The 17,589-nt window shown below is 38.8% G+C and overlaps 1 protein-coding gene across 1 annotated transcript in view; it reads right to left on the bottom strand.

Annotated features, from left to right (window-relative positions):
• LOC126281368 (esterase FE4-like) overlaps positions 1-17,589 on the bottom strand; it is a 134,861-nt gene that overhangs the window by 41,732 nt on the left and 75,540 nt on the right. The window contains exon 7 of the mRNA XM_049980325.1: positions 8,225-8,409. Within this exon, the coding sequence (XP_049836282.1) occupies positions 8,225-8,409 (185 nt within the window). The remainder of the gene's footprint in view (positions 1-8,224; positions 8,410-17,589) is intronic.

The following is a 17,589-nucleotide window of genomic DNA, read 5'->3' as shown; positions in this document are numbered from 1 at the left end:
CTGGTGCAGCCCTGGAGAATGGCATATTGTATCACAGCCGTCCACAATACGAGCACGAAGAGTCTCTACATTTGGTACAGGGGTTGCGTAGACAAGAGCTTTCAAATGCCCCCTTAAATGAAAGTCAAGAGGGTTGAGGTCAGGACAACGTCTAGACCATGGAATTGGTCCACCTCTACCAATCCATCGGTCACCGAATCTGTTGTTGAGAAGCATACGAACAATTCAATTGAAATGTGCAGGAACTCCATTGTGCATGAACCACATGTTGTGTCGTACTTGTAAAAGCACATGTTCTAGCAGCACAGGTAGAGTATCCCATATGAAATCATGATAACGTGCTCCATTGAGCGTAGGTGGAAGAACATGGGGCCCAATCAAGACATCACGAACAATGCCTGCCCAAACGTTCACAGAAAATTTGTGATGATGACGTGATTGCACAATTGCGTGCAGATTCTCGTCAGCCCAAACATGTTGATTGTGAAAATTTACAATTTGATCATGTTGCAATGAAGCCTCATCCATAAAGAGAACATTTGCACTGAAATGAGGATTGACACATTGTTGGATGAACCATTCACAGAAGTGTACCCATGGAGGCCAATCAGCTGCTGATAGTGCCTGCACACGCTGTACTTGGTACGGAAACAACTGGTTCTCCCGTAGCACTCTCCATACAGTGACATGGTCAACGTTACCTTGTACAGCAATAACTTCTTTGATGCTGACATTAGGATTATCGTCAACTGCATGAAGAATTGCCTCGTCATTCTAGGTCTTTCCCAGTCACGAGTCATAGGCTGGAATGTTCCGCGCTCCCTAAGATGCCAATCAATTGCTTCGAACATCTTCCTGTCGGGACACCATCGTTCTGGAAATCTGTCTTGATACAAACGTACCGCACCACGGCTATTGCCCCGTGCTAATCCATACATCAAAAGGGCATCTGCCAACTCCGCATTTGTAAACATTGCACTGACTGCAAAACCATGTTCATGATGAACACTAACCTGTTGATGCTACGTACTGATGTGCTTAATGCTAGTACTGTAGAGCAATGAGTCGCAGGTCAACACAAGCATCGAAGTCAAAATTACCTTCCTTCAATTGGGCCAACTGGTGATGAATCAAGGAAGTACAGTACATACTGACAAAACTAAAATGAGCTCTAACATGGAAATTAAGCATTTCTGGACACGTGTCCACATAACATCTTTTCTTTATTTGTGTGTGAGGAATGTTTCCTGAAAGTTTGGCCGTACCTTTTTGTAACACCCTGTATTCCAATCTCCATCTTCTCCTACAGGTTTTACCCTCTATAGATCCCTCATGTACAAAGGAAGTTATTCCTCAGTGTCTCAACATTTTTCCAATTTTTCTTCTTCTCACCAATTCTGCAGAGAACCTCCTCATTTCTTATCTTATCAGTCTACCTAATTTTCAACATCATATGCCAATTGCTTCAACTCACTTCTTTCCCAGTTTTGAAAGATTGCATGGTGTTACTAGAGTTCATCAAATTCTGACACAGATGGATATCTGGAGTAGATGTACATATAACAGGAAATAAGTACCAGGTATAATCAAACATCTGCTGCATCGTGTGTTATAAATAATTTGTTACACAAATAACATCTGCCATGCATTGCTACTGCTGACATAGAAGCACACATACTTAAAGTACAATTTTATACCAATGTTGTCAGTTATATATTTATGGTGAGCAAAATATCTGTTTTATTTATTTTGTGCACCATACGATACCAATATGCTAAATGTGGTGATACAGAAGACTGCCAAAGATTAGATGGGTAGATCATGTAACAAAAAATTAGAAGCAGAAGTACTCCTGAGTGAAGTAAGACCAGACATATTATGCATAAATGAACATGGACTAACTGAAAGTAAAATACATAATGTTACAATAAAGAACTACACACTAGCTAGTTACTTCTGCATATCTAAATATAAGGGTGGTGGCGTTTGTTTATATATTAAAACAGGTACTTTATCAAACAATGTAAACAGTGAAGCTGCTACATTGCCCATAGCTAGAGAAAAAGACTTTGAAGTTACTGGTATAGTGACAGAGGATTTTAGAGTGTTTTGTGTGTACAGGTCACCACGTGGCAATATTAGCATCTTTCTGAAAAAAATTGCCAGCTTATTGAGAACGAATATGAAGAGAAATATTATTATATGCAGAGACTTCAACATTGACATGGGAAAAGACACAAAAATAAGACAGGATTTTGAAGAATTGTTAATACAACATAACATGAAAGTAGCAATAACTGCACCAACAAGAGTGACTTCACAAAATGAGACAGTTATTGACAACATAATTACTAATATGTGTAACTATGAGTCACATGTAGTTCATACAGAAATATCTGATCATCATGGACAACTAATCAGCTTTTGCAGAAGCAATGACACAGTATCAGAACCAAAACAAACAACCAAAGAAATTAGGATCATCAGTGAACAAAATATCAACATCTTTAGAACAATGTTAAGAAAGGAAACCTGGAATGAAACCCTACAGGCCCAGAGTGTAAATGAAAAATATGATGCATTTATTTCAACAATTAAGTAACATTTTAATGTAGCATTTCCCAAAGTAAATAGACAAGAAAGGCAGCAAGCTCAAAAACAGTGGATTACCAGTGAAATACTAGAACAGTGAAGGAAGCTTCAGGATGTAAGACGGAAGGGTGAAGCTGAAAACTATAAAATGTTAAAAAAGAAGTATAGAAAAATAATAAGAGAAGCCAAAGCAAGAGCAATTGACACCACCATAACAAACTTAAAAAACATGGCAAAGGCAGCTTGGAATGCAATCAGTGCTGAAAGAAAGGAAAAATATGGGTCAAACAAAGAAGAAGGTCTATTAAAATAGACAACACAGTTGTCACAGATGGTATGTAAATAGCAAACATGCTGAATAATAACTATATCAGTGTGGTAGAAAACTTAAAATTGGAAATAAATAGTAAAAAACAGAAGGATATTAAGGTACTAAAAAGATCATACAGTTCCATGTTATTAAGACCAGTCACGGAAAACTATACAGAAACTGAAGTCCAAGAAATCAGCTGGTGATTATGAAATATGAAATCATGTAATAAAGCTGGTAAGTGAGGACATAATAACACCACTGCTGAACATAGCAAACTGTTCTTTCGGAGATGCAATTTTTCCAGAAGAACTGAAGATAATGAAGATAGTGCCAGTGTACAAGAAAGGGTATAAGGATGATCCCAACAACTACAGACCAGTTTCACTGATATCAAGTTTCTCAAATATCCTAGAAATGCTTATGTATACCAGATTAGTTAACTATTTGGACAAACATAGCATTCTCATACCCTCACAACATGGTTTCAGAAAGGGTAAATCTACAGAATCAGCAATTTCCAGACTAACAGAATACATTTTACAGTCCTTATATGAGAAAAAGGTTGTCTCTGCAACATTTCTGGATCTTTCAAAGGCATTTGACACCATTGGCCATGAAATGCTGATACAAAAATTAAGCAACTATCGCATTCGAGGGCAACCAGGTGAATGGATAAAATCATACTTGTGCAACCGCAAGCAGTATGTATCATTAAGAAACTCATACCAATCGAAAACCAAACCCATCAAATATGGAGTGCCACAGGGTTTGGTAATGCGGCCATTGTTATTTAATGTGTTTGTTAATGATATAGGTATTGAGGAGGAAGAAAAGAAAATATTGTATGCTGATGACATGACAATACTAAATAGTGACCAAAATATGGAACAGCTTGAGAGAAGAGCATACATATCTGCAAATTTCACAGCTCAATGGCTGTTGGAAAATGAACTGGCTATAAATCTAAAAAAGACTATGTATGCAGTGTTTAAAAACAAGGAAAGGCTGTAGACATAGATTTAGAGGTTGATGGAACAAGGCTGGAAGAAGTAGAATCTGCTAGATTCTTAGGTATTCTTGTGGATAATGAACTGAAATGGAAAAACATATTAATAACGTCTGTAAGAAATTTAACTCTGTCATATTCTTAATGATGCAGCTATCACAGTATTCATACAAGAACCTTCTGTGTACAGTGTATCATGGACTTTTCGAACCATACCTACAGTATGGAGTGACTGTGTGGGGAAACTCAAACAAACAAGAGACAAAACGAGTGTTCACATTACAAATAAAAGCAATTAGGACCATTTTAAGAAGAAAGACCTCTGAAATGTGCAGAAACTGTTTCAAGACTTTAGGTATCTTAAGTTTTTCATTATCTTATATATACAAAACAATAATGTACATCACAAAAGGTAGTGAGGACTGGATTACAAATGCTAGTGTACACAACCACAATACAAGAAGGAAGAATGAAGTACAGAGCATACCCCACTGACTGGCAATGCTAGAAAAAGGACCCCAATACTCTGGTATCAGACTACTAAGAAGTCTGCCTAATAACCTGCAAGATAGCGTACTTCACAATGACTTTCCAAAGAAACTTAAAGACTATCTGATTGAAAAACAGTTTTACAGTGTTGCAGAATGCTTATGCCATTAAATTTGTATATATTGTTATTCATTATCAATGCTGTAAAAATGTAAGCTAAAGGTGTAGAAAAATAAGTGATAATGAATGTTAATACTTTGACATGTCCTATATTACATGTACATTTACTGTACACAATGTAATCTTACAAAATCAAATAAAATTCAATTCAATTCAACTAATGAGGAGGTACTGAATAGAACTGGGGAGAAGAGGAATTTGTGGCACAACTTGGCTAGAAGAAGAGATCGGTTGGTAGGACACATGTTGAGGCATCAAGGGATCACAAATTTAGCACTGGAGAGAAGTGTGGAGGGTAAAAATCGCAGAGGGAGACCAAGAGATGAATGCACTAAGCAGATTCAGAAGGATGTAGGTTGCAGTAGTTACTCAGAGATGAAGAAGCTTGCACAGGATAGAGTGGCATGGAGAGCTGCATCAAACCAGTCTCTGGACTGAAGACCACAACTACAACCACAACAACAATATACCAATGCATATTTCTGTTGGAAAGTGGTATTGGGTTTTTGAAAGTTGGGCTGCTGTCTGTCACTATAGGTAACTATCATTCAGATCTGTTTATTTACAGAATAAGATGTGAAATAATTCTGTGAAAATGTATCTAAAGCTAATTTAGGTATTGCATTAGATCTCTTATTTTCAGTTGCACTAGATATTGTTTTTGTCTCTTTCACCGCAGTTCCTATATTAAAATATAATAACCATCACCACATCATCATCATCATCATAATCATCATCATCATCTTGTACAGTTCCATCCTCTGGTCAAGTCTGTTTGGATCACAAACCGCTCCATTGTCTTCTGTCTTCTCAGCATCTCTCTGCCTCCAACCTGATCCAGTCTCATCCTTTCTTTCACACACAGCCCTTCACTCCTTCCAGCCACCTGTCTCTTGGTCATCCTCTTGGTCTTTCCCCTTCCCTTTCAACTTGCATATCTTCCTCAGTATCATCTTCTCCTCCACTTGCTTAGCATGTCCATACCATCTAAACCTTGACTCGTCTATCCTATCCCATAATAGTTGCTCCTTCATTAATTCTCTGATGGTTTCATTTCTTAACCTATCTATCCTTTTCACTCGAATACTATTTATCAAAAATTATCATCTCACTAGCTTATATTTTGTTTCTCTCTCTTCTTTTAGTTAAACAGGTCTCCATGATTTGAACATAGCATACCCAACTTATAATCCTTTTACTGTTTTGAGGGACATCCTTGTTCCACATCAGTCTTGTGACACTCTTCCGGAATGTTTCTGACTGTCCCTACTTTTCTTAATTCCTCTGCTGTTCCTTTCATTCTCCAGTGTTACATCTACCAGACACTTGAAACTCTCCTTTCTCTGTTGTACCCCACCAACTGTTATTACAGTTGTGTCTCCTACTTCCTGGTTGTGATCATCATTTCACACTTAGTTTTGCTAAATTTCATCCCATTCTTCATTGGCCCTGGACTTGACTTGCGTTTATCATGAATCTCTCGCTAAATGGAATGTCTCAAGTGACTGAAAAAATGTTTAGGTGACTCTCAAATTAAGAAAGGTAAAAGAACAGATCCAAAAAATTACTGACCAGTATCCTTAACATTGGTTTGCTGCAAAATTCCTGAGTGTACTCTAAGTTTGAATGAACTCAACTTCCTTGAGAGAGAAAATCTTCTATCCACAAATCAACAAGGATTCAGAAGGCACTGCCCATGCAAAACTCAGCTTGCCCTTTTCTCATATGATATCTTGTGGACCACAGATGAAGGGCAACACACAGATTCTGCATCCTTAAGGTTGCTGAAAGCCTTTAACTCAATGCCACAGTGCAGAGTGTTAATGAAGTTTCGAGTGTATAGAATAGGTTCTCAGATGTGTGAATGGCTTGAAGACTTTTTAAGTAATGCAACCTAGTACACTGTCCTAGGTGGCAGATGGCAGGTGTTCATCAGAGACAAAGGTGTCATAAGAAGCATCCCATGGAAGTGTGATAGTATCTCTTTTGTATTCTATATGCATAAATGATCTGAAGTGTAGTGTTGGAAGCTATCTGCCACTGCTGATGATGCTATAGAGCATGGCAACAGCTATCTGCTATTGTTTGCTGCCAACGTTATAGTGCATGTGAAAGTGTCATCACTGTTTGACTTTAGGAGGATAGGGAATGACTAGGATAGAATTACTATTTAGTGCAGTGAATGGCAGCTTGCCCTAAATGCGGAAAAGTGTAAGTTAGTGCTGGTATGTAGAAAAAACAATCTTGTAATGATTGAATACAGTGTTGGTGGTGTGCTGCTTTACACGATCATGTCAGTTAAATATTTAGGTGTAATGAGGCAAAGTGAAAAGAAATGGAATGAGCACAAATGGTCAGTTGTAGAGCAGGCAAATGAAACCACATGAAGAACACTTGAGCTACTCATTCCTGAGTAATACTTGAATGTCTGTGACCCAAACCATATCAAATTAAAGGGAAACATCAAGACAAATCAGAGGTGATCTATTAGATTTGTTACAAGTAGATTTGACCAACATATGAATATTTGTGAACTATTGAGAAAGTTTAGAGATCCAGCACTTGTGACAGACTGCAGAAGGATCTTACAATGCTAACACACATCTTGCATACGAACCATGAAGAAAAGATTGGAGAAATCAGGACACATATGGAAACATATAGCTAGTCCTTTTTCCCTCACTCTATTCCCAGGAAAGGGGATTGTAAACAACACTGAGAACTTTGCCAGCTTTCAAACAAATCCTTTTTCAGAGATATAGAGTACACACACACACACACACACACACACACACACACACACACACACACACACACACGTGTGCATGCACTTATGTACGCTACCTTACATTTTGTTGGCTAATTAAACTGTGCTGGCATTTCACCTCCACTGACGTGAGGGATTGTGATGGGTAAATGGGCAATGAGAGAAACGGCATGGAGAGTGGGAGGAAGGGTCTGTAAATGGTGGCTGATATCTGGGAGAGAGAGATGGTAGGTGCATAGGATATGTATGCAGGAGGGAGAGGCTGCTTTCCATTTATTTCAATGTATTAGATAAGCACTGAAACCGCAAACTCAGTTAATTTATTGCATAACAGAAAGAATAAGATAATGCTAAATTATCAGAAACAAACATTTCTTCAGAAGTTAATAACAAAAATAAGAGACTGAAAGGAAGTTAAAAGATGTGTACAAAGACAAAACACTCAGAATCTCATATTAAGAGAGAGAGAGAGAGAGAGAGAGAGAGAGAGAGAGAGAGAGAGAGAGATGTGAAGTTTGAAAGGGTTTCAAATAAAGACATTAAAGAACAGTAGTTATGGCTCATATTCTGAGAGTGTGTGATATGTTTTAGAAATGATCAGAATGAGAATATTAAAATAAAAATTAAAAAAAAAATTAAAATAAAATTCAAGCATGACAGACAAGAACTATAAAACAAGTATATTGTAGGGTAGAATGAGGAATGAAGGAAACAAAATGCAAAACAGAAGACAGGTAAAAGAAATCCGAAGAAGTCTTTCTTACAAATAAGTTGCAGAAAATATCCATGCAATATGAATGGCAGTAAAAAGAGTTATATTTTACAATATGTTTAAACACAATTAAATCTAACATGTCATGGCATTTAACATACCTACCTGTGTGACTTCTGTGGTTGTGTTTTTGGAAATAATTTTGCTACCGAGATAGAAACTTCGTATCATTTTGTTTACCTTGGGCAAGTCATTTAGTTTGATTGTATAATTGTAATGCATTATCAATGGTGCTATTTCGTTGAACTTGGTGTCAAATTCATGTAACTGTTCCTCGTCATTCAGGAAGCCTGTATTATGAAGACAAAATGTTATTAATAATGGTACATGTCTTAGTACAAAATGGTAGTATTTTTTACAAACACAGAAAGATGGAAAAAATCTGCTTACCAGATGAACAGCAGACAGATAACACAAGTTTACAAATTTTCAGAATCAGGGCCTTCTACAACCACAAAATGACATAAAAGTACACAAAAGATGAGGATTATTTAAAAGATTGGATAGGAAGTTCCTAGAAGATTCCTGGGCAGAGGGCACAAGATCAGAGTGCTATGGGACATCACAATGAAATGTGATAGATAACTATAGCAAAGGTACATATGTAAGGCACAGTGGAATCTCACATAGGGAACATCTTACTCACATTGCAAAACACTCATTAAGAAAAACGACTTATCTCACATAAATTAATGTAAAATATGGTAATGCATTCTATGCAGAAAAAGTAGTAAAGTTTTATTTTATTCATGCAATTTATTCAAAGTAAATTATACCTTCAGTATTATGTGCTTTATTTTTCATGATACATAAATAATTCTTTTTTACCCAGAAGCTATCCATAGTTATTTGTTTTTGCCGACACTTCAACACATGGCAAACATGCAACACAGCATTATAGTCAAATAAAGTTGTACCACGTGCAGCCACTGCTTTATTGGGGTGGTTATTTTCAATGTATGATGCAACTGAGTCCCATACTTTCAGCATTTCTCTTACTGCACCATAAGATTGCTGCTTTACTGTTACTGTCTCCTCCGTCCCTTCTGTAGAACTTTTTTCCACAGCTTTCTGCAATGAAACACACTGCAACTCAATAAGCTCTTTGGTGGTTATTTCTTAGCTGTGATCTTCCACAAGCTCATTGATATCATCATTATCCACTTCCAGTCCCATCCTCTTGACCAAAGACACTATCCTGTTGACCACAGGCTCCACAGATACTGACTCAAATGCCTCAGGGTCACATTTGACAATGCAGTCTAGCCAAAGCTTCTTCCAAGCAGAAATGAGAGTTCTCTTGGTAACCTCTTCCCACACCTTTTCAATTATCTTGATGCACGCTATGATGTTGAAATGATATTTAAAAAACCATCTAAGAGTGAAATTGATAGCTTCAGTTAACTCAAAGCAAAGCTCAAAGAGTGCTTCAGTGTAGAGCTTTTTAAAGTTAGAAAAAATCTGCTTATCCACAGATGGGAATAATGGAGTAGTGTTGGGAGGCAGAAAATGAATCTTGATGAATTGAAATTCTTCAAGGATGTGGTCTTGTAGGCCTGTAGAATGGGCAGGAACATTGTCCATAACAAGTGAGACATGAAGTGGCAGATTCTCAAGCAAATATGTTTTCATCAAAGGACCAAACACTTAATTGATCCAATCACAAAAAAATCATGTGTCATCCAAGCCTTGTTGTTGGACCTCCACATTACATTTAACGTGCTCTTTTGAACTTTATACTTCTCAAAAGCTCATGGAGTTTCTGAATGGTAAACAAGTAGCAATTTAATTTTCAAATCACCACTTGCTTTGGCATGAAATGGCAGTTTGAGACAGTCTTTCATTGGCTTGTGAACTGTCAATGCATTCTCCTCTACCATTATAAAGGTATACATTGACATCTTTTTTTAGAGTAGACACGTCTTGTACAATTAAAAACCTGTTGCAGCAGATAACCCTCAGAATCTACAAATATCCTGAAGTTGCTGATGAAGTCCTCTGGTGCCTTTGTGTTGGAGCTGGCTGCTTCACCATGCCTCACAATGCTGTGGATCTGGTTCTTCTCTTAAACTTACTGAATGACCAACAGCTTCCCTTAAACACTTCAGACACTGATGATCCTCGCATCTTCTTAATGAAGTTGGCAAAAATCATTCTTGTCTTTTCACATATGATGTTCTCGTTAATAGTGTCACCTTGCAATTGCTTTTCATTTATCCATATAAGGAGCAACCCTTCAACATCATCCACAATGCAAAACCATGGTTTAGATACTCTTTGGCACTCCCTTTGAAGCATCTGTCTCCTTAATCTTGTCGTTGTTTTTGAGGATGGTGCAAATAGTTGATGTAGACTGATTGTATGTGTGTGCTAAATCAGCAACACTCACACCATATTCATGTTTTTCAATGATTTAATGTTTCATTTTTAAGATCATTTTCTTTCTGTTATGGTCATCATCTTGTGGCTTTATCTTCAGGGACATTTCTATGAAGGTTATTAAAATTTGCACACAAAAATACACTGTGTGAACACAAGTTAAAAAAAAAGTGTGATCACAAGCTGTACTAATATGGTAACAGAAAGAGCACTAAACTCATACTGCAGTACATACTAAAGTAGTTGTTCATATGCTACAGCTGACAATGAAAGGCATTCAAATTGTTGTACATTTCCCCCATTGCACATGAATGGCTGGTGATGTTGCCTAAATCATTGTCGCACATTACGCGAAACATCGCTTATTAAGCAAGTCTTTTCTTTACAATTTGTATTGCTCATTATGAAAATTGCATATTATGGGAGGTGCTCTTTAAGTGAGGTTCCACTGTGATACGAAAACTGGAGCAGATCAATCAAAGCAAAAACTGGAACCTTAGGAAAAGGATATGAAAAAACAATTAGAAAAGAAGTTTCAAACAAATGGGAAATATAATAAATAAAAAAGTAAAAGTGAAAGAAATGGGAGAAGAGGAAGAAGAAGAAGTGAGTTTCAAAAGAATTAGTCAATTCTGGAATTTAGGGAGGACTTGGGACGTGAAACTGTTTGAACAGAAAATAAGCAGTGAAGTGGGCTCATTATTACATCTTATTGCATTAGCTCTGTTTGTGTACATGGATGATATTAGCTCATATTTTAGCCTATCTGGGAATCTGCTACAAATCATTTTCTGATTCCATGGTTCTATAAGGTTAGTACAGTATTTTAACTTTCTCCTAGAAGTATTAAAACCCTCCAGTCTGACCCTCTCTCTTAGGTGGCCACACACTGGTTGTTGCAAGCCAGGACAAGGAGGGAATGTTGGAGAAATAAAATCTCCTTGGTATGACTGGCCCAGCTAGTAGCACCTTGACAGATCCTCTTGCAAGGGTTGTTGTGAGGACTACAGTAGTCAGTGAGGCGATTAGGATCAGCCAATCACCGATACATTACAGGAAGTGGAAGAAGCAGCCCTCTCTGTCATGGATGGTACACAGGGAAGATTCATGCCAGAGTCAGTGGAATCAAGGAGATCAGTTCAGCAACTGCAATGAGACTACAGTACAGCATGTAGAGATGGAACAAGTCATGGAGAAAGAGATAGCCACTGCCTATATACTGTATACTGGAGCACTGTCACGGAATATAGGATGAATATTGAGGAAACACCAAGTAGGAACTGTCTTTTGCCCACTAAATCAAACATGAGTACTATTGGGAAGTGTCAAAGACAGTCTTGGTTTGCAGAAGGCTAGCATATACCAGATTCTGTATCAATTTGGGAAGACTTACATTGGACAGACAGTGCGCGCCATCGAAGATCGTTGCCGAGAACATCAGAGGCACACTCAACTTGGATACCCCAAAAAGTCGGCGGTTGCAGAGCACTGTTTGTCCAAAAATCACAAAATGATCTACCAACATACCAGGGTCCTGGCACAGACATCTAAATACTGGTACAGTGTCATTAGAGAGGCTATTGAAATTTGTACCCGGAATGGACTCATTAACCGATATTACGGCTACAACCTCAGCAGGGCACGGGAACCAGCAGTGAGTCTAATTAAAAAGATGCTCAGCAAAGGAAACGAATGGGTGACTAGGGTGGATGAGGCAATTACACTGTCGCCACAACAGACACTGACACCAGCATCTCACCGATTGCTGATGTGCGGGCACGGACCACGGAGAGAGGATTTAAGACAGCCGCCCACCCTCAGGAGCTCAATGCGTCAGTGCACCTGATGATAGCAACATGTCTGATCACTGAAATATTGTACCCATTGGACACTATGGACCATCAGTACACCCGTGGACTGTTCGAGCAAGAAATACGCCGGGAGAAACTGAAGAATCACAATATTATCATTGTCATCATCGTTATTTCTATTATTTTTTTTTTTTTTGCTTCTCAATAATTTGAATGCATTTTTAAAAGTAATAATTAATCATATATAAATTCCTTGGGATGCAAAAATCATTACTCTGTAAATTGCTGTTTTGTGAGTTTTTACATCTTTGTTCTTCTTGGCATAACATGTTTTGGCATACATTAAGAAGGAGTCCACTCTGTTCTCAACAGTAGTTCATAGTCTACTTGGTACAAAGTGATGCTTGTTGGTCGAGTCTGTTTTGATGACTTGTGAGGATGTGATTGGAAATATTAGGCAACAGTACAGAGGAATAAATATATGCAAAACACCTGTGACATTTATTATAAATATTAATCACAAAAAGTGAACATGTTTATGTTAAAGCAACCTGTACCAAAGAGTAATATCTTCTTGATAAGTAAGCCTACTTGAAGAAGAAACCATAATGGATTTATTATCCCATTTTTGTGTAAACAGTAATGTTTACACTTTATGCTCCACTGGTTTACAATAGTGGAGAAATGTAAAACAAACCAAATCACTGTCCAACCAAAGTTTAAGAAGACATTTTTAAAGGTTGTTGAAAATCAGTCAGACATTAGAAATGGTTCTGAGCAACATGATATTAATACTGCGTAGATTAATCTTTTAAAACTTGCAGGAATAAAACTGATGAAAAATAAATATTGTGGAACTGTAAAACATGATTCAAAAGAAATGCCACAGAAAATACTGATGGGAGCAGCAATAGAACAACTGGCCTGATCAATGGTGGCAGCATATATGGATGTGTGATGAGAAATAGAAAAGACTTTTTCTTTAAATTCAGTCTTTTTATTTAACTTCTACTCTGTGAAAGTGTAGGAATAATGACTATCACTGAACAAGAGACATATGAGAAAGCAGAAATGGGTGAGTGTGAGAATTTAGAATTGAGTGACTCAGAATTGAAAAGTCTTGTCGGAACTATTTGAGCAGTCATAATTACAAAAGCAGGAGAAATTCTGAAACGTGGAACAATAAATCAGTCAGTAAATAATCTTGTACAGTCTATGGAATCATTATCCAGTGACATACATAATTTTGAGAAGAAAATAAACAATATTGCTTTGAAAAATGACAATGTCGATGGAAAAGATAAGACAAAAATGTAGATGAAATTAACATGGGAAAAGTGCACACTGAAAATAAAATCATACATGAATTGTTAGTAACTGAGAGTCGGAGATTTTGTCAAAGGGCATTGACAGTTGACAGTTATGAAGTAAAAGTTCACATGGAGAATGTTGAAGACAAAAGTTGAAAATATAGACGAATATGTGACTGAACTAGTATATACACTCCTGGAAATTGAAATAAGAACACCGTGAATTCATTGTCCCAGGAAGAGGAAACTTTATTGACACATTCCTGGGGTCAGATACATCACATGATCACACTGACAGAACCACAGGCACATAGACACAGGCAACAGAGCATGCACAATGTCGGCACTAGTACAGTGTATATCCACCTTTCGCAGCAATGCAGGCTGCTATTCTCCCATGGAGACAATCATAGAGATGCTGGATGTAGTCCTGTGGAACGGCTTGCCATGCCATTTCCACCTGGCGCCTCAGTTGGACCAGCGTTCATGCTGGACGTGCAGACCGTGTGAGACGACGCTTCATCCAGTCCCAAACATGCTCAATGGGGGACAGATCCGGAGATCTTGCTGGCCAGGGTAGTTGACTTACACCTTCTAGAGCACGTTTGGTGGCACGGGATACATGCGGACGTGCATTGTCCTGTTGGAACAGCAAGTTCCCTTGCCGGTCTAGGAATGGTAGAACGATGGGTTCGATGACGGTTCGGATGTACCGTGCACTATTCAGTGTCCCCTCGACGATCACCAGAGGTGTACGGCCAGTGTAGGAGATCGCTCCCCACACCATGATGCCGGGTGTTGGCCCTGTGTGCCTCGGTCGTATGCAGTCCTGATTGTGGCGCTCACCTGCACGGCGCCAAATACGCATACGACCATCATTGGCACCAAGGCAGAAGCGACTCTCATCGCTGAAGACGAAAAGTCTCCATTTGTCCCTCCATTCATGCCTGTCGCGACACCTCTGGAGGCTGGCTGCACGATGTTGGGGCATGAGCGGAAGACGGCCTAACGGTGTGCGGGACCGTAGCCCAGCTTCATGGAGACGGTTGCGAATGGTCCTCGCCGATACCCCAGGAGCAACAGTGTCCCTAATTTGCTGGGAAGTGGCGGTGCGGTCCCCTACGGCACTGCGTAGGATCCTACGGTCTTGGCGTGCATCCGTGCGTCGCTGCGGTCCGGTCCCAGGTCGATGGGCATGTGCACCTTCCGCCGACCACTGGCGACAACATCGACGTACTGTGGAGACCTCACACCCCACGTGTTGAGCAATTCAGCGGTACGTCCACCCGGCCTCCCGCATGCCCACTATACACTCTCGCTCAAAGTCCGTCAACTGCACATACGGTTCACGTCCACGCTGTCGCGGCATGCTACCAGTGTTAAAGACTGCGATGGAGCTCCGTATGCCACGGCAAACTGGCTGACACTGACGGCGGCGGTGCACAAATGCTGCACAGCTAGCGCCATTCGACGGCCAACACCGTGGTTCTTGGTGTGTCCGCTGTGCCGTGCGTGTGATCATTGCTTGTACAGCCCTCTCGCAGTGTCCGGAGCAAGTATGGTGGGTCTGACACACCGGTGTCAATGTGTTCTTTTTTCCATTTCCAGGAGTGTATTTTGCTAGCTCTGTGATGTGTTTGAAATACCTCTCAAAGAGAAACACATAAATAACTAATTTAATGATGTAGAAGTTGTTGCTGATAGTGAAGTGGACAATTTGTATGAAGATGTTGTAAATACAGTATATGATCTCAGTGTAGAGATAAATGTTTTTCTGGCTGAAAAAGGTGAATCCTTTGATGAACTGTCAAAAGAAATGAACTTCCAACATTAGTTACTGAGAAATGTTTGAAACTGGTCATTTGCAGATTATTAATATGGAAAAAGTATCTGAAATTCTCAAAACTGTATTTCTTTCAGAAAGGTTCTTTGTAGTCAACTACAGCTTAACTTGTGGTCAAAGCACTTGAACAATTTTTGTAGCAAGTTTAGAAATAGTTGCATACAAGTTTGTAGTAATGCTGTGAACAATGTTAATTTGTACATAACACTCAATTCTGATGCAAAATTTTGTAATTTAATTCACATATTTCAGAACCTGATTGGAAATTACACAAAATTATTCTGAAACAACAATGTAACAATGTTAATAACGTTCCTAATTTGCAAGGAATACGTGATTTTGGTGAATTCTAATGATTAACAGAAGAATATGGAAGAACACAAAAGTTTTTAAAGGTAATACTGGAGGCAGAGATCTGAAAGAATGCCTTTATCATGAGTAATGGCTATTTTGAACCATTATACATATAACATGAAGTATTTTTTAAACACTGTAGAAAAACGGATTTATGAAAAGCGACAGTAATTAATTGAATATAAATCTAACAAGGGAGAAACCAATATTATATGCTCTTGTTCATAGCTGGGCACAAGACCATTAATCCACTTATTAATGAAGTCAACTTTTCAAACTTTTAAGCCAATTAAAAAAAAAAAGTTAACTGATTCTATAATTTCCATTAACTTTCTCTTAGTCCATTAATCGCTGATTACATACCTACTATTTATGATAAATATGATACTGCACTGGCAACAGAAATTATGTTCTGACAAGTTTGGGCCAGTCAGGTGTGTGGCTATGCCATGATTTGCACAACTGATGTAAGCAATCAAGTGTGAGCAAGAATAACAAGGTGTTAGCTGTTTATTGTTGTTCATTTATTGAGTTTGCCTTAAGTACTAATTTTTGTTATTGGACTGACTGTTGAAACTCAGTCTTGGAATCAGAGTCTAGCCCTATAACTGATCAAAATCAATGGCTGCATTTACGTGATTAGGTCAATTTTGTATCTACATCTACATTTATACTCCACAAGCCACCCAGTGGTGTGTGGCGGAGGGCATTTTACGTGACACTGTCATCACCTCCCTTTCCTGTTCCAGTCGCGTATGGTTCGCGGGAAGAACGACTGCTGGAAAGCCTCCGTGCGCACTCGAGTCTCTCTAATTTTACATTCGTGATCTCCTCGGGAGGTAGAATTATGGGGAAGCAATATATTCGATACCTCATCCAGAAATGCACCCTCTTGAAGCCTGTACAGCAAGCTTCACCGCGATGCAGAGCACCTCTCTTGCAGAGTCTGCCACTTGAGTTTGCTAAACATCTCCGTAAAGCTATCACACTTACAAAATAACCCTGTGATGAAACGCACTGCTCTTCTTTGGATCTTCTCTATCTGCTCTATCAACCCGACCTGGTACGGATCCCACACTGATGAGCAATACTCAAGTATAGGTCGAAAGAGTGTTTTGTAAGCCACCTCCTTTGTTGATGGACTGAATTTTCTAAGGACTCTCCCAATGAATCTCAACCTGGTACCCGCCTTACCAACAATTAATTTTATATGATCATTCCACTTCAAATCGTTCTGTACGCATACTCCCAGATATTTTACAGAAGTAACTGCTACCAGTTTTTGTTCCGCTATCATATAATCATACAATAAAGGATCCTTATTTCTATGTATTCACAATACATTACATTTGTCTATGTTAAGGTTCAGTTGCCACTCCCTTCACCAAGTGCCTATCTGCTGCAGATCTTCCTGCATTTCGATGCAATTTTCTAATGCTGCAACTTCTCTGTATACTACAGCATCATCCGCGAAATGCCGCATGGAAATTGCGACACTATCTACTAGGTCATTTATATATATTGTGAAAAGCAATGGTCCCATAACACTCCCCTGTGGCACACCAGAGGTTACTTTAGTGTCTGTAGACGTCTCTCCATTGAGAATAACATGCTGTGTTCTGTTTGAAAATTCTTCAATCCAGCCACACAGCTGGTCTGATATTCCATAGGCTCTTACTTTGTTTATCAGGCAACAGTGCGGAACTGTATCATATGCCTTCCAGAAGTCGAGGAAAATGGCATCTACCTGGGAGCCTGTATCTAATATTTTTT

The sequence above is a fragment of the Schistocerca gregaria genome, chromosome 1 (genome assembly GCF_023897955.1).
Source record: "Schistocerca gregaria isolate iqSchGreg1 chromosome 1, iqSchGreg1.2, whole genome shotgun sequence".
NCBI lineage: Eukaryota > Metazoa > Arthropoda > Insecta > Orthoptera > Acrididae > Schistocerca > Schistocerca gregaria.
Note: the sequence above shows the minus strand (reverse complement) of the source record. Positions and strands in the feature narration are given on the sequence as shown.